This window comes from Delphinus delphis, chromosome 6 (genome assembly GCF_949987515.2).
Source record: "Delphinus delphis chromosome 6, mDelDel1.2, whole genome shotgun sequence".
Lineage (NCBI taxonomy): Eukaryota > Metazoa > Chordata > Mammalia > Artiodactyla > Delphinidae > Delphinus > Delphinus delphis.
Window position 1 is genome coordinate 2,571,792 of NC_082688.1, and position 27,456 is coordinate 2,599,247.

Consider the following 27,456-nt stretch of genomic DNA (forward strand, 5'->3'; position numbering starts at 1 on the left):
GTGAGCCCAGTTCCTGAACAGGACAAGAGGGGCTAATGTAATCAGTAAGCTCTACCAGTATAATTGAGGGTCATGTCCCTAGGAACGAAGTTGCCCACTACAATGTTGCTTGATCCCTAGAGCGGGAAAACGCCAGGTCTGGTGACCCAGAACCTGACTTCAGTTGCCAAAGTGGAGATTGATGGCCTCTTCCCAGTTTCAAGACTCGACACCGGTTTGCCGATCCACAGCTCATGACTGACGAGGAGGCCAGGTCCCTGGAGGGAGGACCCTGCAGCACAGACAGAAGAACGTGCTGTAGATCTTTCTCTGGACCTTCTGCAAAGGCAGCTGTGGCCCTTCACCCAAGTGGCATGCCCCAAGGAAAAGGAAATACCAGGTCTTCGGGGGATTACTAGAGGCGGGCTCTGGATTAACGCCAACTCCTGGGACATCTCTATGGCTGAAGAACAAACCTAGTGGCTTAACAACGGTTATTTATCGTGATCTCTCACGGTTTGGGGGTTGGCTGGCTTGGCTTGGTGGCTCTGGCTCGAGGCCTCTCCGGTGTCACAGGGCCTGGGGCTGGCTGGAGTCACATGGAAGGCTGGCGGTCAGTTAGGACCTCAAGCTGTTGGCTAGAACACCCATGAGAGGTCTCTCCGTGTGGCTTGGGCTTCCACACAGCCTGGCAGCCGACTTCTATGAGCAACTCTTCCAACACAGAGAGCCGGGGCTGGGGGTGGGGGGCGGGGAAGCTGTACCACCATCTGTGGACCCAGCCTCAGGAGTCAGGCACCGTCACTTCTGCCACGTACTGTTCATCATGAAGGAGTCACCGAGGCCAGCCAAGCGTCAAGCGGGAAGGATTAGGCTCCATTTTTGAAGAGAGGGGCATCAAGGAATGTGTGGACATGTTTAAGCCTATTACAGTCCATCCTCTGGCCATGAACTGTTTGTAATTCTTGAACGTGAAGAATAAACTCACCCCTCCCAAGACTTTGCCCCAAAGCCTCATCAATTATGGCCTCATGCTCTTGGCATCTAAATCAGATCCAGGTGCAGATGAGGCTGCACAGGGGCATCTCTGCAGGTACAGCTCATCGTGCAGAGTCCATCTAAAGCCTTACGGACTAAAAGGCCAGGGATCCATCCCTTCCTACACACCCAATGTGCAAAGGCGGCGTGGGCGTAAGTAACCACCCTAGATGCTCCCTCAGAAAGAGGGAAGCCGGCGCTGGGGGTGGGGACACAAACCACAGCCCCAAGTCCATAACCTTTCTAAATTTCTGGGCATTTAAAAATTTTTTATTTATTTGTTTGTTTGTTTGTTTATTTGTGGGTGTATTGGGTCTTCCTTGCTGCACGTGGGCTTTTCTCTAGTTGCGGTGAGCAGGGGCTACTCTTCTTTGCACCGTGCGGGCTTCTCATTGCAGTGACTTCTCTTGTTGTGGAGCTCGGGCTCTAGGCGCGTGGGCTTCAGTAGTTGTGGCACGTGGGCTCAGTAGTTGTGGCGCACGGGCTTAGTTGCTCCACGGCATGTGGGATCTTCCCGGCCCAGGGCTCGAACCCGTGTCCCCTGCATTGGCAGGCGGACTCTTAACCACTGCGCCACCAGGGAAGCCCCTGGGCATTTTACCACTTCCTTGAGGCTCAAGGGATGATTCCTCGCAGGTCTTGGCTCCAGCCTCTGAGTTATTCCTTTTCTCCCATGACTGTAGCTGTGTCTGTCGCTGAACATCTCCTGTTTGAGGCTCGTGTTTGTTGTCGAGTGTGACTCCTGCCTAGGAGCTTGGGAGTCAAGACTTCTTGTTTTGTACTTTCTCCGCCCGCACAGACCCAGCTGGCAGAGCTGACAGCTAGGGTGATGCTCTTAAAATCTTTGTGGGAAATCAGGGGTAGGATAAATGAAAACACCACAAAGTTTGCTGTTTGTATCAAAAATCAGTCTTAAGAGAAAAGAAAAAGTGTTCCTGGGTTCCTGCAAGCCTTTGGTTAATTTCCCAAGTTGCAGAAAAGTTTATTGTGACAATTTTTGCCTATTTTTTCCTTTCCTTTGTGAAGGGGCAGAATCTGGATTTCCTATTCCACCATTTTTGCTGACGTCTTGAGAAAGTTATGATTCTTCTTTTAAAAGCAGCTTATTGTGATAGAGTTCACGTACTATGCAATTCACCCGCTGAAGGTGTACAATTCAGAGTTTTTTAGTATGGTCAGATGATCATGCGACCATCACCCAATCTAATTTTAGAACATTTTAGCCTCTTTAAAAGCAACCCCAGGGACTTCCCTGCTGGCACAGTGCTTAAGAATCTGCCTGCCAATGCAGGGGACACGGGTTCGATCCCTGGTCCGGGAAGATCCCACATTCTGCAGAGCAACGAAGCCCTTGTGCCACAACTACTGAGCCTGCACTCTAGAGCTCATGCGCCACAACTACTGAAGCCTGAGCGCCTAGAGTCCGTGCTCTGCAAAGAGAGAAGCCACCTCATTGAGAAGCCCACGCACCGCAATGCAGACCCAACACAGCCCAAAATAAAAATGGGAATGGCAAAAAAAAAAGCAACCGCATACGTAGCGGCTGTTACCCTCCATTCTCTCCCAATCTCTAATCCAGCCGTAGGCAACCACTAACCTACTTTCTGTCTCTACAGGTTTCCCTGTCCCGGACATTTCCTATCAGTGGAGTCATACAGTGGTCTTTGGTAACCGGCTCCTTTCGCCTTGCATAATGTTTGCAAGATTCATCCATATTGAAACATGTATCAGTCCTTCATTTTCTTTTAAATTACTGGATCGCCTTCCATCGCATAGATCTACAATGATTCTCAAGCAGTTGCTACTGGTTTGGCTGGATGGTTAAGGGCTTGGAAAGAAAAGGATTGGGAGCTGGGTGACAGCAAGCTCTGGGGAAGAGGCACCGGATGGACTTCTTAGAAAGGACGCAGACTGTGACAATATCTGTATCCCAGGTGGACAGATGTCTCCGAGGCCCGTCCAATGCAGAGGAGACTCTCAATAACAGCTGGAAACAGGGACCACTCTGTGGAGGTCTTCAGCCCCTTCATCGAGCCGGTGCATTGCTTATTTGATGCACCCGTGTGCAAACTGATCTTGGAGGGAGCGATGGAGGCGCTACGTGGATGACAATGCAAGCTCCACCACCGAAGCCGCCCTGCCCACCACCACTGCCAGCCAACGCTGAGCCCCCAGTATGGCATCATTACCCGGGGATCCAGCCAGCCAAGTGGTGGCACATTTACTACATGGACTCATCCATCATGGAGGGGACAGAGATGCAGTCTTGCTGGAATAGACACGGATTCTGGACTTGCTTTTCCTGCCAGCACCCCCATCCACAGACTTAGGGAGGGACTCGCTGACCATCACACCATTCCCACAGCAGTATTCTGCGCAGGGACCTCGTTGCTGAGAAAAAGAAGGGCAACTATAGGCCCTTGCTCGTGGAAGCCACTGGCTTTATATGTGCCCATCACCCAGAGCGCCCCCCTAGCAGAGAGCAGAGTGGCCTCCTGAGGACGGGGGTGAAGCACCCATTGGGAACTTCACCGTGAATGCTTTGAGCCACAGAAAAATATACGGTGCTGTCTTCCCCAAAGCCAGACCACAGGCGCCTGGGAACCAGAGGGTGGAGGTGGGAGAGGCCTTCCAATGATGCCTCATGTCAGTGTTAATTCTGCCCCACGTCTTTGAGCTTCTGATGACTTGCAAGGCTTGGTTCTAGAGAGAGGAATGGGCTCACCAGGGAGCACATCAATGGCTTCTTTGATTTGGAAGATGAGACTGCCACTTGGAAATCAGGGGCTCCTGATACCACTGAATCAAAACACTGAGAAGTGGGTTACCTTCCCAACTGGGGTGATGGAGAAAGTGAGTTGTTGCTTCACGTTGAGGTTGAGGGCAGGAAGAACTATGTTTAGAACCCAGGGGATTCTTCCTGGTACATTTTAGTATTTCTACCACCCAGAGCAAAGTTCATGGAAAGCTGCAGCCACCAAAGACGATGGATGGATGGACGGATGGATGGATGGAAGGGCGGACAGACAGACAGATGGATGTACGGTTAGATAGGTAGATGGATGGATGGATTGATTGATAGATAGATAGACAGATAGATAGATAGATAGATGGTTAGATAGATGGATGGATGGATAGATGGATTGGATAGATAGACAGATAGACAGATAGATAGATAGATAGCAGGATAATTGAGGGTTTGTGCCCTTCAGGAATGAAGGTATAAGTCACCCCACTAGCTAAAGAAACCTCGACCAGCTGAGATCTTGCTGAGGGCAAAGGAAAACCCATCTGACTGTTACAGAAACAAGGACGGTAACAACTCTCCGTATTTCCCCCTGCCTGTTAAGTACGTATGTATTTGTATCTAGCTCTTCTTTTATTTCCTCACTTCCCTTATGACTTTCAGTACAGTTTTGTTGGAAGTTAACTTTGCAATTTAGTTTCAGGTAAAAGAATATTCAGACAGAAGGAGACTGATAGGAAAAGTAATTAACCTAACCCGGAAAAGGAGCCCTCGATTGGTGGGACTTTGTATTTCCTCTATTTGGGATCCCCCCCATCCTCGGGGTCTGGGTCCCTGCCCTACTGGTACCCTATTCTTGGTGCAGAGACACCAGCTCCAGCTGCCAGCACCCCCTCGTCAAAAGTCTGCGTTTCAGCTCTTTGGTGTCCCTCCTCTGAGTTTCTAATGTTCACAATTCCACCCTCTTCTCTTTGGCCCTTTTGCTTCCTGTGGTTACCACCCTTGAGATACTTTGGAGGTCTTTATTTTAACCTGAAAGTTACCTAGTTAACAACTTTGTACCTAATGAACAATCCCTTCTATTTATCTCTCTCTGGTCAAATCATTGGTGTGATTTCTGTCTTCCAGCTGGACCCTGACTAAGTCCCTCATCAACTAAACATATTGCCAGTTTCTTCTCACCTCTGTGACTTTCCTTTTCACTCATTTTAAAAATAAGCTTTTACATTTTAATTTAGGACAGTTTTAGATTTACAGAAAAATTGCAAAGACAATACTGAGAGTTTCCATATAGCCCACAAACACACCATCACGTGTATATTTTCTTGTATATGCATTTAAGACAATAAACTTCCCTCCAGGCATGATTTTGAACTGCATCTCACAAGTTTTGATATATTGTATTTTTATCATCATTCAATTAAAATAGTTTAAAATTTGTACTGTGAACTTCTCTTTGACCCATGAGGAATTTAGAATTTTTTTTTTTTTTGGTATCCCTGGGTGGGCTCGAGAATATGTTTTAAAGTAATCATATATAGGGGTTTTCTTCTAGTATCTTTTTATTGTTGTTTTATAGACTATGTTTCCTGTGACCCTTTCCGCCTAGGATTTAAGTGCTTTGAAATGTATCGAAACTGATTCATGGACTGGCATGTGGTCAATTTTTGGAGATGTTCTGTGTCCTTGTAGAGAATGTGCATTCTACAGTGGTGGGTTCAGTGTGCTTGAATGTCTCTTATGTCGTCGACTTCCTGAATTACCGTTAGGGGAAACCGTAAAAATGAAAGTTCAGTAAGGAAAGGGACAGATACCAAACGAGAGTATTATTGCAAAAGGATTTGGAGGTGGGTGCGGAAGGAAACAGACCTAATTTTCATGGCAGAATGGGGACCTGGCCCGGCTGGGTGACATGGGTTAGTGGGACACGTGGTTTTCAGAGAGTACGTACGCCCGGGACAACATGAAATTATTAAAAACAACGCTATAGATTATTAGGGGTAAGAATGCTAATAGCAGTAGCAACAGCAGTGGCAGAAGTGGCAAGAGCAGACGCAAACAGCAACACAAAGCTACGACCTACACCATGCTACGACCTACAATAATGGTCACATGGCTCCCGCAGCTGCCCCACCCCCAGCGGGAGACCCCGCCCCCCGCCCCCGCCCCGCGGAGCCATCGATGGCTCCGGCTCGTGGCGCCCGCCTACCGGCCTCGGCGCTCGGCTCGGCATGCCTGCGGCGCTGCCATAGCGACGCGGACACGCAGCCAACTGGCGCCGCCCCACCCGAGGCGCCCGGCCCCGCGACCCGCTCGCCGCCGAGGCCCCACGGCGCGGGCGGCCGGGGCGGCGACGACGGGGGGCGCGGGTCAGGTGACGGGGGCGGGCGGTAGGGGGACGCTGGGCGCGGGCCGGGCCAGGCGGGACCCGGGATGCCGGGGAGGCAATGGGGACGCGCCCTGGGTGCGTCCTGGGTGCGGGCCGGCCCGGGCGTTGGGGGCTCAGCGGCAGCCGGCAGTGATGACTGGGCAGGGCGATGGGGGCGCGGGCCGCACAGAAGGAAAAGCGAACTTGCATGGCTGGGAAAGCACGGGCAGGGGCGGCGTGGGGCGGGGGTGTTGTGGATGCTCCCGTTCGGTTTTCCCCTGACGTCATTTTTCTTTCTGGTCCAGGGGCCTCCCTGATGCTTGGAGCAGAAAGAAGGCGCTGGTGGCTGGGTGAGTACCAGCGTCCCCAGCATGGGCAGGTCACTTCTGTGCCCCGTCAAGTTCTTAGGACTTATTTCGCAGATCTAGACACTAACGCTCCAACAAGTGGCCTCCCCAGGATCGTCCCCTTAGTTAATAAGAGAACTAGGGTGAGGCACAGGTCTACCTCTTAAACCCAGGCTCACCGCGTCACCAGAGAGCAAATGAAATCCTGGAATGTGTCGATCGGTAGCTTGGTTTAACGCTCTGATGCCAAGAGTTAAGGACGATTCTGTGCCATATAACCTGCCATTTCTGCTGGGGCCCTTTTCTCCCCAACACCTGACAGCATGTTCATTTCTTTGTAGCGTCACCTTGGAGAGGAGCTGGAGACCAGCCAGATAAAGAGCAGTGAACAAATGCTGGTTCCAAATCCCTGGCAGGGATCGGAACGCCTCTGCTGTGCCGAAAGTCGACCCGAGCACAGATCGTGAGCGGGCAGTTACAGGAGCTGCTGTCAGGTTCTGTCTAGTTGTACAATGTCCTTTCATTCGGGACACCAGGTATACCTTTGCAAATTTAGTGGTCCACGTCGTGGTGTCAGAATCGCTGCAGACACAAGTCCCCCCTGAGGTGGGCGCCTCGTCCCTTGTCAACTGCACACCTAATGCAGTGCACACAGCCGTCACCAGGAAACGCTGCGGCCAGGGCACTGCTGACCTGCTTGCCGACTCACGTATGGTTCTTAAGTGTCTTTTCAGAATGCTCGGAGGCGCCTCTCAAGTTTCCTCGCAGAGAACCCTCACAAGGGTGTGGCCTGTAAATGGCCTGAATGTCTCATTTGTACCGGTAGGTTAAAGAAGGAATCCTCAAAACCCAGCAGCTGAAATACCGGTTCATTAGTGCATTTAGCGCAAAGCACGGGCTCAGAGGCCTCCTGCTCAGGAGCCCAGGAGAGGGGAGGTTCTGGCCAGTGATGAGCGGCCGCGTCCCGCTGGCAGAGAAAGCCCTGTCCGAAGGCTACGCCCGGCTCCGGTACCGGGACACCTCCCTGCTCATCTGGCAACAGCAGCAGCAGAAGTTGGCATCTGTGCCGCCCGGGACGTACCTAAGCAGGAGCCGAAGCACGTGGTACTCACAGTACGGAAATGAGGCCATCCTCGTCCGGGACAAAAACAAGCTGGACATCTCCCGGGACACGGGGCAATCCAAGTTTTGCTCTGTTATGTAATTCTGGTGTGAAAGCCTGGGCCCAGGCACCCAGCCGCCTTGCTGATCCCTAGTCCTTACTGGGAGATCCTGAACAGTGAACGTGAAGGTTGAGCTGTGGTAGAAGAACCCCAAAATCCCAGAGATGGCGCCCCGGCCCATTCGCAGTCGGGCTGATGGGTGGTCTGGGCTCCTGGACTCCATTCTGGTCTTGCAGGCGCTGTAGGCACCGGCCAGGTCCGGGGCCCGGCCAGATGCTGTTTTGGTCGTGCTTCCGAAGAAGTCAAGCGGGAGGGACACCCCGGTTACAGACCACCTCTTCACATTCTTACAGGCTGTCCTTTAGGTTTCCCTTCTGCCTGGTAAAGAGTGGGTCAGATCTAGAAAAAGGTGAAGGAATTGGCATCATGTCGGGTCGCAGATCCACGTGCGGGACCACGATGTGCGGGACCAAGATGGATTCACCCTAAATGGTCATCGGCAGCAGCATTTCAGCAGGGACTTTGTGGCACTTGAGTTTTGAGTCTAGTAACCAAAATGATCACTGCGTGTGAGGCACTGTGACGGCTCCTACGTTAGCTTCCTGATGCTGGAGGTTTGTGGGGCAAAGGCATCCCCAAAACATTAAGGAAACCCCCAAATTACTAAGTTACATAAAGTTGCTAACAGTGATTTCAAATTTAATCACAGGGCTGAAATAGGCAGGTCCTCAGCGGACAGTAGTTCAGCCTCGACTCCGAGGCTGCACCTCCCGGCCACCTGCAGTGTCTGATGTGCGTGGGCCGTGACCACACACAAGCAGCCTCGCCCACCTGTGTGGGCAGCTTATGAGTCATTTTTAAAGGATCTGCTGTCTGCTGTAAGTAAGGTCTGTGTGGCGAGGCAAACGTGGACGTGTCTTTCGTCAAAGCTGAGTTTTCTTTTCTAAATAAATCTCCTTTAGGAGCCGCCTTCCTTCCTCACTCCTTATTTTGATCTGTTTGCTCCTAATATCCTAACTTGGCTTTCAGGTTTGTTTTTTTTTTTAACAACAGTAACATCTAACGATTGCTAAAAGCCCCAGTGCAGAAACGCACGAAGCGCCCTCCCGAGAGGCAGCGGCTGTCAGCAGCTCGGCGCACGCGTGTGCCGAGGTTCCGGAGGTGGCGTCCCGCACCACGCAACACCTGGTTCTGTGACGTTTTGCTCAGCTGTACAGACGGGGCGGTTACGTCATGCTTCCAGCGGCCTGCTGGCAGCGCTCCCGTGAGCCCACAGGTGGGCAGAGACCTTCTGGCTGCCCATGCACACGGCACGTCCTGGGCTTCCCCTTGCGTGCCTCCTCGTGCAGGCGTGCAAGCTGCTTAGCAGACAGCAACCAGAAGGGAGCTGCTGGGTCGGACTGCTCTCCCCCTACGTCACGTGTCCAGCCAGAGGCCTGGTCCTTGCACAGGGAGCCTCGGCTGGCTTACTGCCTCAGGTGGGGAGGCTGGAAGGCAGATTTCCTTAGGCACCTCCCCGAGGCGAAGAGGGAAGCCTGTCTCGTCGACACAGTCAGGAAGGACTCTGCAGTAGGGGCTCGCCTGTCCAGGCGCCCTGACACTGGAACTCCCCAGTAGACAGGCCTTGTCGGCATCTCCGCGCTCCTTCGACTTCAGTTCGGTTTGGGAAGGCGGCAAACTTCTGACTTAGCTGGAATGCCTCTGTGCTGCACGCTCGCTGCCCCTCAGACTAACCTAGAAACGGGCCGTGGTTGGCTCAGCCACAAGCACAGAGGCGGTGGCCGGGAAAGCAAGCACGGGCCCCGGCCGCCGTCTGCACTGGTCGGGTGTGCAGGTGACCGACGTGCCCTGGGCCGCTCGCACACAGCTGGCGCTAAGCTGCTTAGCGAGCGGGGAGGCCACGTCTGCCCTGGGGACGCCTGGGCGGCTTGCCCTCCCGGCTGGGGCTGGGGATGCCGCGGCGGACGTGCTCAGTCCCCGTCCTCGGGGAGCTCAGTCTGGGTGATGGGGGGCAAGGGAATACAGGGGAGGGGGGCCTCGGGCCTGGACTCGGGCAGAGCCTTCTCCCGGGACGTCACTGCAAGGCTCGGTTCCAACAGCTGTGACTGTTTGGAAAACGGCGTCAGGACTTGGCATTTGTCTCGCTACCTCCTTCATTCCTTGCTGCCACCTCCACTGTGGACGAAACCTCAGCGCGCACAACGTCTCAACGTGGTTTCCTGGAAACGTCCGTTGGGCCAGCGGACGAGCGTTTGATGCCTCTGGTCCCGGAAAGCACCTCAGTGCAGACTGAGGGCACAGCGGGGACAGAGGATGGATGACCGAGCAGGCGGGAACCGAGGCAACCGAACCTGTGGGTCATGGAGGGGGGCGGCCCATCCACAGAGCTGCTGACCTGAAAAGGTGACAGAAGACACTCCCTAAATCCCGGAGCCACCCCACCCAGGCTGTGGACCAGAGCCACTGAGCTCTTCAAGACCCTCTGGGATGCTCTGGGTATTCCTGCCGGGAGCTACGGGATGTCAAAAGGAGGGACTCCCCCCGTCGTCACACGCCAGCAAGGGGAGAGCTGGGAGCCCAGAAAGCACAGGATGAGGCACCTCTTTTTTTTTTTCTTTTATTATGAAAACAAAACAAATGCCCCAGGAGAAGGGTCCATGATTACCAGAAACATCAAAGAGTACTTTCTACCACTTTTATTCTGTTGTGTTGAGGCCAGCATTGCAATAAACAAGCTAAAACTACTTACACTGGACTCATTTTCAGTAACTGACATTTACAGGAATATACTAGAAACGGCACTAAAAAGTTTAAGAAAAGTTACGGTAAACTTGCATGCACATCATACAGAAAAGTAACATTTTAAATATAAAAGAAAAACCTCCTGGAAGGGTTATGCCAGCATTAGGGAACAGCGCTACACCAGGTGTAACAGATCTTTTATCGTGGGCGGTGTTCCCCCCCCCAAACTGTCAAAGATGTGAATGTTGCAAAAGAACTAAAACCAAAGAACAAACACAGAAGAAAAACGTATCTTAACAGTTTGTAAGCAAGATGAGTGAGCAAGCATCTCTGGAATTCAGTTAACAGCCCAAGCCACCCCCTCGACCCCCAGGGATCACGAGGACTGTCTCACAGCCATTTCCGTGCCCTGCACGAGGCCTACCCACCGAACACAGGCCCTAAGCCTCGACAGGCTGCCCTCCAGTTCTCGGCACTGGAACTCCGCTTGCCCAACGCAGAGAAATGGAAATGGCGAACACCCACAGGCTGACCTCGGGGAGGGGGGCGGTGAGGGGGTGGAGAGGGTCCCCCCAAAACTCTGAAATCAGTTTTGAAGTCTGGACAGAAAGCCTTAAAAAAGCCAATGAACTACAACCGCTCAGCACGGACTAAGCCCTCCGGCAGCGTCAAAGCCAGCAGATCTTTCAGAGGAAAGGAGCACAGGTGGCTTGAGACTCCACATCGCTCCCAACACGGAACCAGCAGGTAAGGAAATGCTCCCGCTGTGCTCAGCTCTAGGGCCCGATGGCCCCCGCTGAGTGGCTGGCGCAGGTGACCCTCCCCGCTCGCTCGCGGCTGGAGGGGCGCCCCACGGGAGCCCCCAGCACCTCCAGGCCCCCCAGCTGGGGTCTGTTTGTTACTCAGATGCGTGCCTGCTGCATTCTGCCCGTGAGATCCTGCTTCAGGACCTTCCATCCTGTCGTAATTCCTTCAAGCCACAGGTGGTTTACTCCATTAAAGATCTGCTTAGAAAACACCTTTGAAAAATGGCAAGTCTAAAATTCATTTATATTTTTATTACAAACAAAACGTAATGAAAAAACTTGAACAGACTGGCTCAAAACTCACCCAAAGGTCAGAATCGCCAGCAGTCAGAAAAATGGCAATCCACCACCCATCGCCTCGTCAGAGTCTATACCCATCAGAGGTGTCCTCTAGCCATAAGCGCTAGTGGCATCCAAGTCGACTTTAGGATTTTTAGAAACCACCGCCCGTTAGGATACCAACGACTAGTCTCCCGATCCATCCAGAAGTGCTGGCAGAAAGAACTCGCCACCAGACAAGAGGCCAGGCCACCCGCGGCTCCACCCCCAGCACCCCCCTCAGTAAAGTCTCACGGGGAGAGAGACTATCGCGGTCACGTCTGTGCTAACTGGAAAATGCGTGAGCAGGGAGCCCCGTGCCGCCACTGCTGGCGGCTGGCTGGAAGACCGCGTGGGGCAGCGGGGGCCACGCCCCTCTCCTGGAGGTGGGGGGGGTGAGGGGTGCCCCATCCGGGGGCCCTTGCATTCCTGGCCAAAGCCACAATGGTCAGAGCGTAGGCAGGCAGTGTGGACGGGGCATCCCTGCACTCAAAGGCCGTATGGCAGCCTCTGGAGAAAACAAAACCAAAACATAACCTTCTGTTAAACTCTGTATATTATTATTATTTTTTTTTACAATAGAAAGTTAAAAATCAAGACTTAGATTTACTATACATTTTTCTTCTCTCAGATTACAAAGTTTATATTATATAACTGGGGTTCCCTAAATTGAAGTCTTTTAAAACAGTCCTAAGAGAGACCAGAAGTGAATACAAAAGAACTAAACAAACGAAATAAAAAATCAGAATGTGCTGCAGCTGGAAGTCGTCTACACCTGTAAGTCTCCAAATTTCATACACACACGAAAAAGAACAAGAACAAAACCCCCAGCAGCCCCGAGAGGAGAGCAAGCGCACACAGACGCGATCGAGCACCGGCACGGGGACAGCAGGCCGTAGCACCTGGAGGTGAGAGGCCCGCCGGCCAGCAGGGTCTGGGGCTCCCCTTCAAACCATTTAAAAGGCCTGCGTCTCTGCCACTTTTTTTTTTTAATGTGTTTCTTTTGCAGTTTTGTTTTTCTTTCCTTTTTTTTTAAACAAAAAATGACCAATGATCTTAATAAATAAAGTATTCATATATACATGAAACTGGGACAATGGTTCCGGAGTGCGTGGCAGCGGCTGGGCTGGGGACACACGTGGGGGCTGGCCTTTTGTAGAAAACTGCTGAACCTTACAAAAAAGTCTCCTCCTGTATTTTTTTGTTTTTAATCTTTTCTTCTTTTTTTTTTCTTTTTTTTTTTTTTTAAGTTGAGGTAAAAGTTTCAGTGTTTGGGAACCCGCGCGTTGCACACGCAGCCACCGTGTTCCCTCCCGGGAGCTCCCAACGTCACAGAGATCAGAAAAATTCGGCTCCCTTCCACGCCCACCCTCGCCGGTCCGCCACCCGCGGAAGCTCTGGCTGCAGTGACGATGACCCCTCCCCGCTCGGGCCCAGCCCTGGCCCTCACGGCAGGGGCAGGCATGGCTGTCCTCAGCCCCTGCAGAAAGAGGTGACCCCTCGGACGTGCGGGTCAGAGCCCAGGCCCCCAAAGACAAAGACAAACGCCTGTTCGCAAAGCTGGCAGCTTTCACATACGGTACCATTTCCAAGACATCTCCTTTGGAGAAATTCTCGCTGGAGCTACAGACCGGGTCGGGCGTTAAGAAAAGGGATTTTGCATGAACCTCCGGATCACACCTTACGTGTTTTTCTACGGTCATCAGGTTAGCGTTTGAAGTTGTCATCTCCAAGAGACTGAATTCAGTTACGAAGGAAAGGCGTTATGCAGATTCACAGCTTCTCATAAAGTCTAATGGACACACACGGAAAGATCTTTGACCTATTAAAGCCCAAACTGGAAGATACCATAACACTGAATTAAAAAGAGAACCTGCACACCATGGAACGAAAATAGTAATATTAACCATAGAAGGGAACACTGCAGAGTTTCGGCGTGGGCGACGTCCACTGGTTTTGTTCCGTCCCGTGAGAGCCCAGAGTTTATTCCGAGTCGCTGCTGTCGGAGCTGGATCCGCTGGAGCTGCTGCTCCCGGACTCAGACGAGCTGCTGCTGCTGAGCCGGGAGGGCCCTCCCGAGGGCGCGGAGCCTGACTTCTCTGGGGGAGACGCGCGGGTGAGGGGTGCGCCCCCCACGCGCCGGCCGCCCCTCCCTCCTCGTGAGCCCGTCCGTGCCTCCCCCGCCCCCCCCCCACATGCCCCGACCCACCCGGATCCTGACCCGGTCACGTGATAAACGTTAAGCGATTTTGTTGAAATGCAGCAACGCGTTAACGAGGTTGTGATGGTGTAAGAAATGCGTCTGGTGCTCGTACCCTGTTCCCAGCACAGAGCTCCTAAATCCCCTGCACTCTCCCTAGTGGCAGGAACATCTTTTACTGCTAAGGAGCCCCTTTAGCTCCCACCTGAGTTTACGCTCACGAGTGACTCGGGGCGGGGGCCCCCCCAGGGCCACACAGCCCAGGGCGGCTCACCAGGAAGACCATGTGACCGGGGCGGGGACTTTCAGCTCCCCCCCCCCTCGCCCCCATGGCCGAGGAGGGGCGGGGACTGGAGACTGCGCTCCAGAGAGGACCCCCGGTTCAGGGGGCCTCCAGCTGCTGGGAGGGTGGTGGCTGGACAGGCCTGCAGACCCCACGCCCCCACTCCCTGCCCTGTGCCGCTCGTCCACCTGGCTGTCCCTGAGTTGTGTCCTTTATAACAAACCACAAGGGGTTTCACTCATAATTCCTGAGTTCTGTGAGCCGTCCTAGCCAATTTTCAAACCTGAGGAGGGGGTTGTGGGAATCCCCGATTTACAGCCCGTCAGTCAAAGGCACGGGAAGCTTGGGACATGCACCTGGCGTCTTAGAGGCGGGGGGCGCTGAGCCCTTAACCGAGCAGACAGCGTCAGCACGGAGCTCAACTGCTGGACACCCTGCTCGTGTGGGAGCTGGAGAACTGGCGTGAGAAAAACTCACACGTTTGGTGTCAGAAGTGTGAGCAGAAACGGCTCAGAGGTCAACACATCTAAATACACTTAGAGGCTGGGAGAAAAGGCAATCTACTACGAGAAACTGATGAGACGTGCGGGGACGTGGCCGGCCACATGAAGGTTCCACAGTCACACGCGCTGAGCAATAACCACGCCCTCCCCAGGGCTAACGCAAGGGGGGCCTCTCAGCCATCAGTGGGAGCGAGCAGGGCTCCGAGCCCCAGCTTGGCACTGGGCAAGGGGGCCAGGCAAGGCTGCGGCACCTGGCCACTGCATGACCAAGACTGGACCTAGAATCTGACCGCCACCTGGGCCCCACTGTCCCTGGGGCCAGGACAAAGGTATTTGCCTTTTCTTACAGGCCCCGGGGAAAGGAGGCAAGGAATCAAATCACCTGCTCGCCTAAAATAAGACCCCGAGTCCACAGAGCTGAGGGCCTGGGGCTGGAAGTCAGACCCTCCCCCTCCACCTGTGATACTGGCTAACTGGCTGGGAACTAGTGTTCCTGTCCGAGAGCAGCCAGAAAGCCCACTGCTGGGGGCCAGGACCCACTGAAGCTGCAGGGTAGGACCTCAGTCCCTCCCAAGTCACGGGGTCCAGCCCCCCAAGACCACAGCTGCACCCTTCCAAAGGGCCGTCTCCCAGGGGCTCTGCAAAGCGGCGCTTTCACACACGCCTGTCATGTGCTCAGCCTCCCTGCAGGGCCGGGCTCTGGTCCCAGTTTGCAGATAAGGAAATCAGGGTTTCGGGGGGTCAACAGCCTCCTCCAGGGAAACGCAGCTCGTTACGAGGTGGAGCCACAGGCGCAGACCCAGGTCAGCTGCCCGCTCCCTCCCACTGCCCTCTGCCCCCGGCGGAGCAGCGCGAGGGCCACGGGTACCTCTCTTGGCAGGCTTCTTGCTGTTGCCCAGCTGCCCGCTGACATCCTGCAGCCGCCTCTCGAGCTCCTTCTTCTTCTCCTGAGCCAACTCCTCCTTCGACTTGGCCGCCTGCTTCTTCCCGCTCGTGGCTGCGGAAGAGCACGGGAGCTGAGGCCACAGGCGGGGAAGGGCGGGCGGCCCCAGGGGCAGCCCACACGTACGGAGGCCCCGCCACACGCGAGGCTCTGCAGCTGCCGCACAACTCCCGCGCTGGGACAGACCACGCCCACTGCAGACGGCTGCACCGACGGCGGCGCCCCCGGGGGAGGGGCAGGACTGCGGCTTGAGGCCCTGACCCCCAACTCATGGTGTTCCTTCGCCACGCCACGGCCGAGGCTCTCCCTCGGCCTCAGTGAGGCCCAGACTCCGCCCTGGAGCCAACTCCATCTCCTGGCGTGCCTGCGCGAGCACCTCTGAGTCCACAGGCGACTTACCGAGGAGCAAACGTGCCATGACTGCAGGGGTCACGCCATGCTCCATCCAGGAGAAGGCAGCTTCCCCCCTCAGAGCGAGTGAGGACCACGTAGCCCGAGGGGGCCACACACAGCAGCAGGTGCACCCTGGGTGCTGTTCCTCAGGGCCGGGCGGCTGCCCTGTTCTCCTGCCACCGTGGGGTGGCCTGGGGCCTCCTGCCCTTCCTCTCACTCCCCAGGACCCAACAACCCAGGCAGCGACTCGTTCCCGTCCAGCGAAGTCATCGACTTCCAGGGTGAGCCTGAGCCAGTGCGATCGTCCGTCCTGGGAGGCCTCTGGACCTCCACCCCAGGCAAAGGGAACCGGTCTGCCCAGGCAGGGAACCATCGACAGGTCGCCTGCAGCCCAGGCCCCAAACGGAGCCTCAAGAAGGCTTGTGGTGAGGGCCTTAGCCAGCATTTGAACGAATGGGGCTGGGGACCGACCCAGGGGCCCTGCCTGCTCTGGGGGAGGATGAGGCACACAAGTGCTGCCCACCTGCCCGGGAGCAGGGGAAGAAGGGCTCCGGCTGGGGTGGAGCCGCAGCTGGTCTCAGCTAAGCCCCGCCCCCAGCTGAGCAGAGGGAAGCTGTGTCCCTGCATCCTCAGGGCACAAGGCAGAAGAGGGGCGAGGAGCCTGGCAGCGTGCGACCCACTCCCACTCCCACCCCCGAGGCTGCCTGGCTGTCTGCTCCGGGACCGAAGGGGTGATGGGCAGGGGCGGCAGCAAGGCACCCCATCCCGACGACTTACAGAATGGCTTCCTTTGCTTTTTCTGTAAACAAGACTTGACGTATCTCTCTAGCTCCCGCAAAGTGGTGGGTTTTAGCGTCTCAAAGTCAATCTCTATCTCGTCGGGGTTGGAGTCCCTGAGCGAGGGCTCCCGCGACTGAATGATGTGCACCACGCGGCCCAGCTTCTCCCCCGGCAGCCGGTTGATGTCCAGGCTGAGCTGGCGCTTCTCATCGTAGCTCATGGGCAGCCCCTCCTCCTCCTCCTCCGAGTCATAGGAGGCCGACGCCTGCTTGCCGCCCTTCTTCGGCTGTCTGAGGCAGAAGGCAAGGAGCATCATGGCGTGGAGCCCCCCGTCCCCATCCCTGGAGCCCCCTACCCCGCCCAGCCCCTGCCCCACAACCCCGAGTTCCCCCCACCGCCCCCCCCCCAGACCCCGACCCCTTGCCCGCCGGCCCTCTTCCTCTCCAGGACCAGGCTCTCTTACCAAGGAGCAGCCCAACCCCCAGACAGAGAAGCCGGGCAACTGCCTGGAGACGCACATACATCTCCAGGGACACGGAAGACCCTGCTCCAGAGGTCAGAGCAGAGGCTGCTACCGGCCTAGGGAGGCCTTGGCCAGGAAACAACCGTGGTGGTCAGCTCCCCTCAATGCCCCACAGGCATCTCAAGCACGACAGGTCAAACTCATCTCCGTATTCAAATAACCCAGAAGAAGGCAGGAAGGGGGACAGAGGAATAAACAGCAGGGACAAATAGAAAATAATGGAATGGTAGGTGGAAACCAAATTGTATCCACAATTACATTAAATATAAATGGTCTAAACACACCAATTAAAAGAAAGGGGTGCTCAGACTGGGTAAGAACCAAGACCCAATTTATATGCTATCTAATCTACACAACCCCCCTTGAAATATAACGACAGAGGTAGGTTAAAGGTAAAAAGATGGGGGGAAAATATTCCGTGTAAATACTAATCAAAAGAAAACCGCAATGGCTGTAACAATTTCAGACAAAGTAGACTTCAGAAAAAGGAATGCTACCAAGAAAAAGAGGGACACTGTATAATGATAAAAGAGTCAACTGACCATCACAGTCCTACACGTGTGTGCATCTAAAACCAAGCTTCAAAATATATAAACAAAAGCTGATGGAACTGAAGGGAAACAGGAAAACCTGCAACTTCACTTGCAGAATTCAATGATTCTCTCTCGGTAATTAATAGAACAAATCAGCAGAACAGAGACGATCCCAACACCACCATCAACCAAATTCACTTATTAATTGACATGTTTTTGTCTGTTTGGGGTTTAAAATTTTTTTTTTTATATACATGTATCTATTCTTTTTCAAATTATTTTCCTATTTAGGTTATTACAGAATATTAAGCAGAGTTCCCCGTGCTCTACTGGAGATCCTTGTTGGTTATCTGTTTTAAATGTAGCAGTGTGTCCGTGTCAACCCCAAACTCCCACTATCCCTCCCCTCCCCCCCCGTCCCCCTTGGTAACCATAACTTTGCTCTCTCAGTCTGTGAGTCTGTTTCTGTTTTGTAAATAAGTTCATTTGTATCTTTTTTTTTTTTAGATTTTTTTTTTAATCTTCTAACTGACATGTATACAACACTCCACCCAACAGGAGGAGGACACACGTTCTTTTCAAGCGCACATGGCACACTCACCAAGACACACCGTATTCTGGGCCATAAAATCCTAACGAACTTTAAAATGTTGAAAACATATAAAGTGTGTTCTCTGACCCTAGAAATCAATAACTGAAAAATATCTGGAAAAATCTCCAAATATCTGTAAACCAAACAACACACTTCTAAATAATCCATGGTCAAAAAGGACGCCTGAAGGGAATTAAAAATTATTTTGAACTTAAATGAAATCACAGTATAGCAAATTTGTGGGGAACGTTCAAAGGGACTGAATTCGTGGTTAACAACCTTCCAACAGTGAAACTCCGGGCCCAGATGGTTTCACTGGTGAATTCTACCACACATTTAAGAATTAATAGACCAAGGCTATAAATCTACTCCAGAAAACAGAAGACAAGGGAACACTTCCCAACTCCTTTTTGAGGCCAGCATTGTACAGACACCAAAACCAGAGACAGAGACAGAACAGGGAACCTGATTTCTGCCTCCCCCTGCAAAAGGCGGGAGCAAACCCCTGACCGTTCTCGCTGCCCCTCTCGATGGTGCCGCTGCCCGCCCAGCTACCAAAGCCCAAGTCCTCAGCTCTGCATACCCCTCCTCCTACGTCCAGGGACCAAGGCCTGTCCACTCTGCCTCACAGACAGTTCTCAAAGCAACACACCTCCACCCCCATGGCCACACCGGCCTCTCCTGCCTGCGTGACCACGGCAACTCCAGAGGGCATCCTTCCTCCCATTCTTGCCTCTCGCTAATCCATCCTCCACACTGGCCAGGATCTGACCACTTTCACTGGAGAACGAACTGCAAACACCTCAACCGAGCCGGCCAGCCTCAGCAGCCTCAACCCTCCCCTCTTCCCAACCTGGCCTCTGTTCTTCAGCAGTGCCCACCCTTATCCTCATTCCCACGAGGAACACATTCCACTGGCCTCTACAGCTCTGTGCCCGCTGTTCCTGATTCTTGGAACCCCATCCGGACCCTCTGTGCAGCCGTCGCCCCTCCTCCAGGACGCCCTCCTCCCACCCCGCCGGGAGAGGCGCCCGGCCCGGCGTGCCTTCCCACCACCCTCACCTCCCCATGTCGTCCCTGCTCATCTGCGGCAGGCGGTCCTCAGGGCAGCGCGTGGCCACGGCAGGGGCTGAGTGAAGGCCATGGGGACCAGGGAGCTCTGTGCCAAGGCGCACCTCCACCCCCGACCCTCCGCCGACCAGGCCACGCGGGGATGGGGTGCCAAGGGCCCAGGACACGGCGCCAAGACCCCCCAAAGCAAACTCCCGGGCCCAGACCAGGGAAATGTCCCCGAAGCCTCTAGATGCTGAGGTCTCCCATGCCTGTGACTGAGCCCGGCCCCACGGGGAGCTGAGCGCCGCCCTCCGGAGGCCACGCTGTCGAGGCAGAGATCTCGTTTGGTCCTCCCAGTCTTCCCACGAGGTGGGCACGACGAGGGCCACCAACCCCTGCCCCCATCTCCCCGTAACAGCCCAGGGTCCAGGTCACCAGGACAGAGCCCCGAATCCAGCATCCTCCCGCCACATGCGTGTCCAGGACACGGGGCGCCGGCGCCCACCTGCCAGCCACAGTCGCACTGTTGGCCTTCTTGGCGGGAGCCTTCTTCTGCTGGGCCTGCTTGGCAGGCGGGGCCACCTTGGCCTTCTTGTCCTCCTCGGACTTGGCCTTGTGCCTCTCCTTGTCCTTGTCCTTCTTCTTCTTTTCCTTCTTCTCCTTCTTCCTCTTTGGCTTGTTCACTGGGGCCTGAGACAGGGCGGCCAGCTGCTCGTGCACAGCCTTCAGCTGGAAGAGACAGGCAGCTGAGCGGGGCTCCCCAGGGCTGGCCCAAGGGGGCCGCGGGCGGGGGGCTGGGGTGCCCAGGAGCTGCCGCCACCGTGCGGGGAGGGGAGCCGGGGAGCCAGACAGGTCCCGGAGGGCGGCAGAGCCCGTCTGGCCCTCCCCACCCCTGCGACGGCGGGCGAGCCGCTGGGCCTCGGTCTCCCCGCCCGAAGTGCAGGGCAGGTGGCACCCGAAGGGCTCGATAAATGGTGCCTCCTGGTTTTCCTGCTAGTTTCTGTTTTCCAGATGAGGGAGACTCTCTAGGGCGAGGTTTAAACGCCTGCACAGAGGAGACTTTCCACTCGTGGGCAGCTGCTGGGATGTGACACGGCAGCTCTGCAGGGTCAAAACGGTCCGGTGCCGGCAGGGGACACTCATCTCGTCCGGCAAGTGGCTGCCAGTGTGCTACGTGCTCTACCCGCTTCTCACCTCAGCAGACCCCAAGCGGAGTCTCACGCCGGATGGGCGAGGAAACGGAGCCCCCAGCCTCTAGCAGGTGGATGGGCCAAGACGGCGCCAGGCTCGCACACGCCAGCCACGTCACGTGGCGTGGGAGGGACCCCGGCCCGACAGCTGCACCTCAGGGCCATGCTCCCTGCACCATCATCCCTGACAAGGCTCAGCTCAGACGCCCAGCCCCACCGGGGTGCCGGCAGGGTCACTGTTACCCCACTGTCTCCTCCCTGCTGGAGGCCCCCCACCCCCCAGGAATCCAGCACCTCTGGGTCCCATTTTGCACGTGAGGCGCGCGAAGCGGTGGGGAGGGCCGACTCACAGGTGGTCAGAGGCCGAGACAGGACAACCTCGCTCTGGCAGAGCTGCGGAGCCCGTGCCCGCCCCCAGCCAGACAGGCTCGTGGAGCCCCACGGCTGCGGCTTCCGCAGGTGCCTCCCAGACCTTTCTGGAGCGGAAGGAGGCTCCAGGGCTCCAGGGACGTCCCGACCCGGTCGGGCTCACAGGGCCCCGGGCCTGCAGGCACTGCCGAGGGGGCCCTCGGAGCCGACACCTTCGCCGGGTGCCCTGCCAGCGACCCCGCCGTGGAGGACGGCTGTGGCTTGGGGTGGGGGTGGGGGGTGACCAGGGCAAACATCGGATCAAGGCCCAGCCGCGGCCACTCACCTGCTCCTGCAGCTCCGCCAGCCGCGTGGCCCGCTCCTCCTCCGAGTCCGAGCTGCCTGAGTCCGTGGAGCTCTCCTCGCTGCTGCGGCTGCTCTCCACGCCCTTGCTGACCACAGGGGCCGCGGGCACGGGCAGCGTGGGCGCCTCCACCGGCTCGTCCGGCATCTTGGCAAACCGCATCTCAAACACGTCCTGCGGGACAGCAGGGGCCGCCTGGGTCCTGGACGCCCGTGGGCAGCCCCCGGGGAGTCGGGGAGACTGGACCCAGCCTGCCCAGGGCGCTGGGCCGCCCCCACGCCGCCCACCCCGGCTTGCTCTCTGCCCCTCCCTCCCCAGGCCCTGAGCGCGGGTCCAGGGCCAGAGGGCGCAGAGTCAACGGCCACAGACACAGCCTTTTAGGAGCTGGCACACGAGCTCCTTTATTAGACACCCGACCTCCCGTCCACGGCTCGCAAGTCTTTTCAGCATCCCGGTCCAAGGCTGCCACCTACTGACAGACAGTGAGAGGGCCTTCCTTTGAGCTCTGACCCTGTTCCGGGGCCCCCCAGCCACTGCATCTGGGAGCTCCTTCGGCTTCCCCATTTCTCTCCCCTGTGATGTTACTGTAGTATCACATCTCGTTCTGAGTTGGGTCCAAAAGTTGGCTCAAAAGGCAAAAGTCTTGTCCGATCCAAACCGCCCGCTCCTACACAGCCTTGGGAGCACACACTCAACAAAGATCCCCCCACCCCCGGCGGCCCAGGTTCATTTCAGACAGGACGAGCGGCCACGAAGGGAGACTTCTCTCTGCTAGCTCGGACACCTGAAGCCACACACACCTGGTTTACACGCAAAAGGTGCAGCCCCACCGACCAGGCGTCCGGCTCCCGTAAGAACCTACTCTGGGTCCCGGTCCCCCAGAATCTCCTCCTGGGGTAAAGACATCTCAGAGGTACGCTGCTACGCAAGGCCATGACCTGGCCGCTCTGGGCAAACGGCCCCCCCGCCGGCAGGGGGTGGGGGTGGGTCCACATCAGGCTGCTGCAGCGTCAGGCTCTAACCCCACCCAGCTTGACGTGACACAATCGATAGCCAATTACTGAACAGGCATCGGTGATCAAGATGCCCAACCTCCGTGGCCGCACCGCAGAGACCACCTTTTCCGGAACAGAATCGGAGCCGCTGCCCTCGGCCCGTCTGCTGCCGGCGCCGCCTGGCCTCCTCGTGGAGCTACGCGCAAGGTTCAGCATCAACAGAGCAACGACAGCACGGGGCCTTGCAGAGCCTTTCGGCTTCATGGTCTTGGTATGAAACCGTGGGTCCCGGTGCCTTCCTCTGGGTGTACTGGGACCACCAGGACCGCTCTACCACACTCCCCAGTGGGAGCCAGTGCACAGAGGGGGCAGCCCGCAGCAGCCAGGGCCCACAGGCAGGTGGAAGGTAAGGAAGGTTAGGGCAGGCACCCAGAGGCCCGAAGGAGGCTCCCCCTGAGGCCCCGTCCGGGGCCGGGGTGACGAAGGATGCTCCCGAGTTACGGTACCGGGTTTTCAAAAGGGTTCTGAGCAAGGGACTGGGAACGTCTTACAGGACGACATTCTGGGTCCTGTATTTACAAAAGCAACAGGCTACGTGATGGCAAAGAGAGATAAGAACAGGCTCGGTGTACTGGCCCGTACAGAAACCCGCGGCAGCCCCCAGGCTCTGACAGATCATCACGCACAGGGGTGCGCACACTCGGCCTGTGAGATCCGTGTGCATGTACGCCGAGTCCCACCACTGAAGGCCAGACTGCGCTTCCCTGCAGGCCCGTTTCTCCCACGTGCCGTCCGCCTTGTGGTCGGGAAAGCAACAGGCTACACAAACAGCCGTCCCCCGCTACGACGCCCACGGGCCGCACCAGCAGGCTCCTGACGAGGGGCCCCCGGCACGCGGTGAAGTGCAGGGCAGCAGGCGTCTGCCTTCTCTCCGTCTCCACCCTGGCTAGAACACCCGCTGGCCCCCACCTGCTCGCCGCTGCCCACCTGAGCCTGCAGCTCCCAGGAGGCAGAAACTGGCCTCTTGGCCACCACGTCCCTGGGGAGCAGGCTCGGGGCCTGGCCGCCACTCGGCCGCCGCTCAGGGGAAACGTGCCCGTGGACGAGGTCCCCAGACACCCCGCCCCTCCCCCGGGAGACATGCCCTCCCAGACACCCATGTCCTTCGCGGGTGCCTGCCCTGAGCGGCTGATCCCACCTGTGCCCAGGGGGCCCCTCCCCACACAGAGCACCTGGCGTTACCTGCAGCTTCCTGGCCATGGCCACCACCTCGTGGTCGGGGGGGTTGTACTTGTAACAGTTGGAGAACATCAACCGGATGTCGGCCGCAAAGCCCTGTGCGTCTGGGTACTCACGGCTGTCCATCTTCTTCTGCAACACACAAGCCACGGGGCGTGAGGGCACCGCTGTGCCTCGGGACCCTCCGCACGTCCACTGCCAGCCCGAGACCTCGTCTGGGAGCCCAGGGAGAAGGTGGAAGGGCGGCCCCGAGGGCTTGGAGGGGAGGGCCCAGGACCCCACAGAGAGGCTGACACTCAGGGAGAAAGAAAACGGTGCTCCCCAAAGTCCCAGCTCCCGCAACCAAAGTCCCCAGCTCTACGTTTTGGCTAACCGCACACGTCGACACCCCGGTTGGCAGGAGCTCCGGTGGGGAGCAAGCAACTTCTGGCGAAAAGTTGCCCTCGACCAGTTTAGGGGGCTACTCAGTTCTCAGAATGAGACGTTCAATTTTCTCTCCTGAGAATCCAGGTCCTGTTAGCTAGCCTGCTTCACAGAGCACCAGGTCATCCCACTGCCCCGCCGGGAGCACGGGATGACTGGCTCTGCAGGTGGGGACAGAAGTGCAGCCAGCCAGGGACCACAATGTGGCAGCCAAGATCGGGGCAGACGGGGCAACGGCTCTCGAGGGAGAGAGCTCCCCACGCCTGATGGGTTCACACAGATATGAGCTCGTCAGTCAGGGACCTTGTGTCGGGCGTATGAGGTGCCCGCTCATCCTGGGGGCCATGCTGTGCTGCAGCAGGACATTGTGGGCTGGAGCCTAACCACCTACCTCGCCGGCACCTAGACTAACAAAGTCCTGGCCTCGATGGAGGGGTTGGTGGTGGTCAGACTCCAGGACCTGCAGCCTCTACAGCCTAGGACACACCATCCTCCTCTGCTCCCACCTGGAGAGCTTCCAACAGCACTGGGGCTGCCTGGCTCCAGCCCTCTGCACAGCCTCCCCAGTCTGGGGTAGCTCAGCCAGGAAGGAGAAATGGGCACCCGAGACCCTCTCAACTTCTGCAAGATTCTCAGACTCCGGCCCTAATTTGACAGCCGGCCACTTTCCTGGTGCATCTGGGAGCCCAAGTACCACTGCCCCACAGTCAAAACCTGCTTGGAAAGAGCCAGCCTGAGCCAGGAGCTAATCCAGAAAGATGTGACCAAACCATTAGCTGGAAAGATCTCTGGAAAGGGGGGCAACGATACCAGAGGTTAGGTCTTCTCTCCACCCACCTCTGCTTTGCTTGGATTTTTGACCCTCTGTTCCTATCTTACACAAATTAAAAGAAAAAAATCAGTCAAAGAAAAGTAGCTGACACTCCTGGGCTCTCAGGAGGAGCAGGGCCACTCTGGCACTGAGCGAGTCCAAGAAGGCCGGAGCCCTGCCCTCGCAGTTAGGACGAAGATCAGAGAAGGTGAGGAAGCTGCCCGGTCACCCAGCCCAGCCAGGCCCGCCTGACTCGGCCAGCTCCCCGGGAACCACGGCCCTAGATGGCCAGGTCTGTCCTGTCCCTTGGCGGGGAGGAAGACTTCCATTAAGGAGAGAGAGTCTGCCCCAGACAGGTATACACGAGGCAGTGTCCAGGTACATGAGGCAGAGTGACTGAGCCCAGCGGCTCAGGGCCCAGAGCCCATCGGTGCCAAGAAACCACCTGCCCCTTTTGTGGGGTTACCTTTCCAGGTAACGGTCCAACGGCCAGGGACGTTCCTCAGACCGTCAGAGACCGATCCAGACCGAGGAAGGGCAGCTGTGCTGGGGCCCAAGCCCGACGGGGGCTCAGGAACCCCTCGTGCACGCACTCTGAGAAGACCCCAGGTCTCCTGCCCTCGAGGCTGCCGCTGCCAGCCGGGGAATTTTCTCCATCTCTGCCTGGCCCAGACCTGCTCTTCCCTGCTTGTACACAACTGACCTGACCCGGAGGAAAACCCACAAAAGCCAAGGGGGAAGCCCCCAGTGCAGGAAGACCCTGCTGCGGGAATCGGGAGGCCGGGGCTCCCGGTCTCGGCTCTGCCACCACCCTGTCCAGCGCCCACTTCTGTCCAGGGAGGGGCTGGGCCACGGGAAAGGGCCACCTCGCCTAACGTCATTACAAAGACCTGCAAACGCGCCGGGATGAAAATGAACGAGATGATGAAACCAGCTCAAGAGGAACAGATGACGAGGAAGCTGCCGGTTCCGTGAGCGCAGGGCAGAGCACACCTTCCTCCCTGACCCTGCCAGACCCATGCCAGGGCCCCGGGCCAGCCCTGAGGCCCCGTTTGCCGCTGCAGGGCAGGCCAAAGGAGCCGGGCGATGCCCCAAGCCTGCTGCGTTGCCCCCGGGCCGGCACAAGACATCAGCACCACGACAGGTGCCAGGGGCCGCCCAGACAGGGGAAGGGGGCCCGGCTGGCTCACCACCCACCTACCTTGACGGTGCTCAGGTCCATCGGGTGCTTGATGATGTCGTGGTAGTCGTGCAGCTCCAGGGCCTCGGCGTCCACCGGCTTGTAGAAGGGCCAGGCGTAGGCCGCGTGCTTCTTGGACAGCATCTCCTTGAGGATGCTGTCGCAGTGCCGCAGGTGCTCCGAGAGCCGGCCCTTCTTGCCCGCGTGCTGGGGCACCTCGCCGTCCTCCAGGTCCTTCTTGGGCGGCTTGATGGGGCGGCCCCCGCTCTCCCGCCGTGCCACCACCTTGGCCTGCTTGGGGTCCGCCAGCGGCGGGGGTGACTCGCTGCGGCTGGCGGTGATGGCGGACGTCGTGGGCGTGGTAGTGTCTGCTTTCCGCTTCACGCCCTTCTTCTGCGACAGCAAAACAACAGTGAGCCCCGGGATCCGGGATCCGAGCCGCTGCGGTGGCGCCCCTGGAGCGCGGACCAGCCGCCAGGCACCGAGCGAAGCAAGGACATGCATGGTCGCGGCCATCCTCCCGGGGCCCCGCGCCACGCAGGACACCGAGGCTCAGAGGGGCCACGTTGCCGGCCCGAGGTCACACAGCTGGCGGTGGTGAGGCTGGACTCCGAACCTACCCCGGGCCGTCCCTGAGCCCCGCCCGCCCGCCAAGACCCCAGGCCCCGCGCAGTCGCGGTGGGCGCTCACCACCCCGAGCGGCGTGAGATGCAGCACACAGCCCACCTGTGCCTGGGGTTGGGCCGCGGCTCAGGGACTCGCACAACCGAGGTGGCACCGTGACTGGGACCGTCACCAAGTGGGACTGGGGCTTGGGGACAGCAGGGGCGAGAGGACCCCCGCTGGTCAAAGGCCAGAGGGGCGTCCCAGACGCGGGCCTCAAAGCTGGCGCTCCCAGGACAGTGGCAGCCACGGGACGAGGGGGGCGGGAGGAGCATGCGGGGGGCGGGGCGGGGGCAGCGGCCCAGCCGGGAAACACAAGCAGCAGCACGAGGTTGGGGACCAAGGACTCCGGGGGGGTAAGTGCCTGGGCAGGGCTGGACTTGACCCTGAGGGCAGCAGATGTCACAGAGCTACTTCCCACCGGGGGAGGAAACACTGAAATGACCAACGAGCACTTGGTGGGTGTGTCCAGTGCGTGAGCGCGTGTTTCGTGCCTGGGTGGCCAGGGTCGCTGTGACCCCGAGGCCAGCCCAGGGGGCTCCCCTCCCATCAGCTCGGGCGGGCGGAGCAGCCCCTGGGAGCCAGGCGCACCTGGGCCGCCGGCCTCACGGGGGTCTGCTGTCCGAGCGCCACCAAAGTCACCAAGCCGCTGCCCCCAGGCTGGCGGGCACGAGCCAGCCACCCACACACACTTCACGGGCGCCCACGGAGGCCAAGCACGTGCCGCGGGGCCCGGGGCTCATGGGGCCATGGCAGACGGGGCATGCTCCAAGGCAGCTGGGCGCTGAGTGAGGCGGCCGGGCCAGGCGCCGCCCGAGTACAGGCAGTGGAGGCCACGGGGGAGAGGAAAGCGACGGAGATGGCGTTTTACCTTGGGGGAGCCATTTAACCCCTCTGAGCGCCTGCTTCCTCATCTGTAAGATGGGGGAAATA

The 27,456-nt window shown here is 57.5% G+C and overlaps 2 protein-coding genes across 6 annotated transcripts in view; one reads left to right on the plus strand and one right to left on the minus strand.

The window, feature by feature from the left end:
• Positions 1-27,456, minus strand: part of BRD3 (bromodomain containing 3) — a 46,100-nt gene that overhangs the window by 972 nt on the left and 17,672 nt on the right. For 2 of the 4 annotated variants that reach the window (XM_060013843.1, XM_060013842.1), the window contains exons 6-11: positions 25,882-26,253; positions 23,450-23,578; positions 21,195-21,386; positions 19,816-20,039; positions 16,607-16,899; positions 15,362-15,490 (exon numbers count right to left, since the gene is read on the minus strand). In XM_060013843.1, the coding sequence (XP_059869826.1) occupies positions 15,362-15,490; positions 16,607-16,899; positions 19,816-20,039; positions 21,195-21,386; positions 23,450-23,578; positions 25,882-26,253 (1,339 nt within the window). Of the gene's footprint in view, positions 1-12,720; positions 13,607-15,361; positions 15,491-16,606; positions 16,900-19,815; positions 20,040-21,194; positions 21,387-23,449; positions 23,579-25,881; positions 26,254-27,456 lie in introns of those variants that run through there. The other 2 variants (XM_069540738.1, XM_069540737.1) reach the window with 2 other exon arrangements.
• BRD3OS (BRD3 opposite strand) lies at positions 6,030-8,610 on the plus strand. Of its 2 annotated transcripts, none has more exons than XM_060013853.1 (3): positions 6,030-6,132; positions 6,437-6,481; positions 6,820-8,610. In XM_060013853.1, exon 3 carries the CDS (start codon positions 7,428-7,430, stop codon positions 7,680-7,682), a length of 255 nt encoding a protein of 84 aa, XP_059869836.1. In that variant the 5' UTR covers positions 6,030-6,132; positions 6,437-6,481; positions 6,820-7,427; the 3' UTR covers positions 7,683-8,610. The 2 variants fall into 2 exon arrangements, with proteins under 2 accessions (XP_059869836.1, XP_059869837.1); XM_060013854.1 differs by having other exon boundaries at positions 6,037-6,137.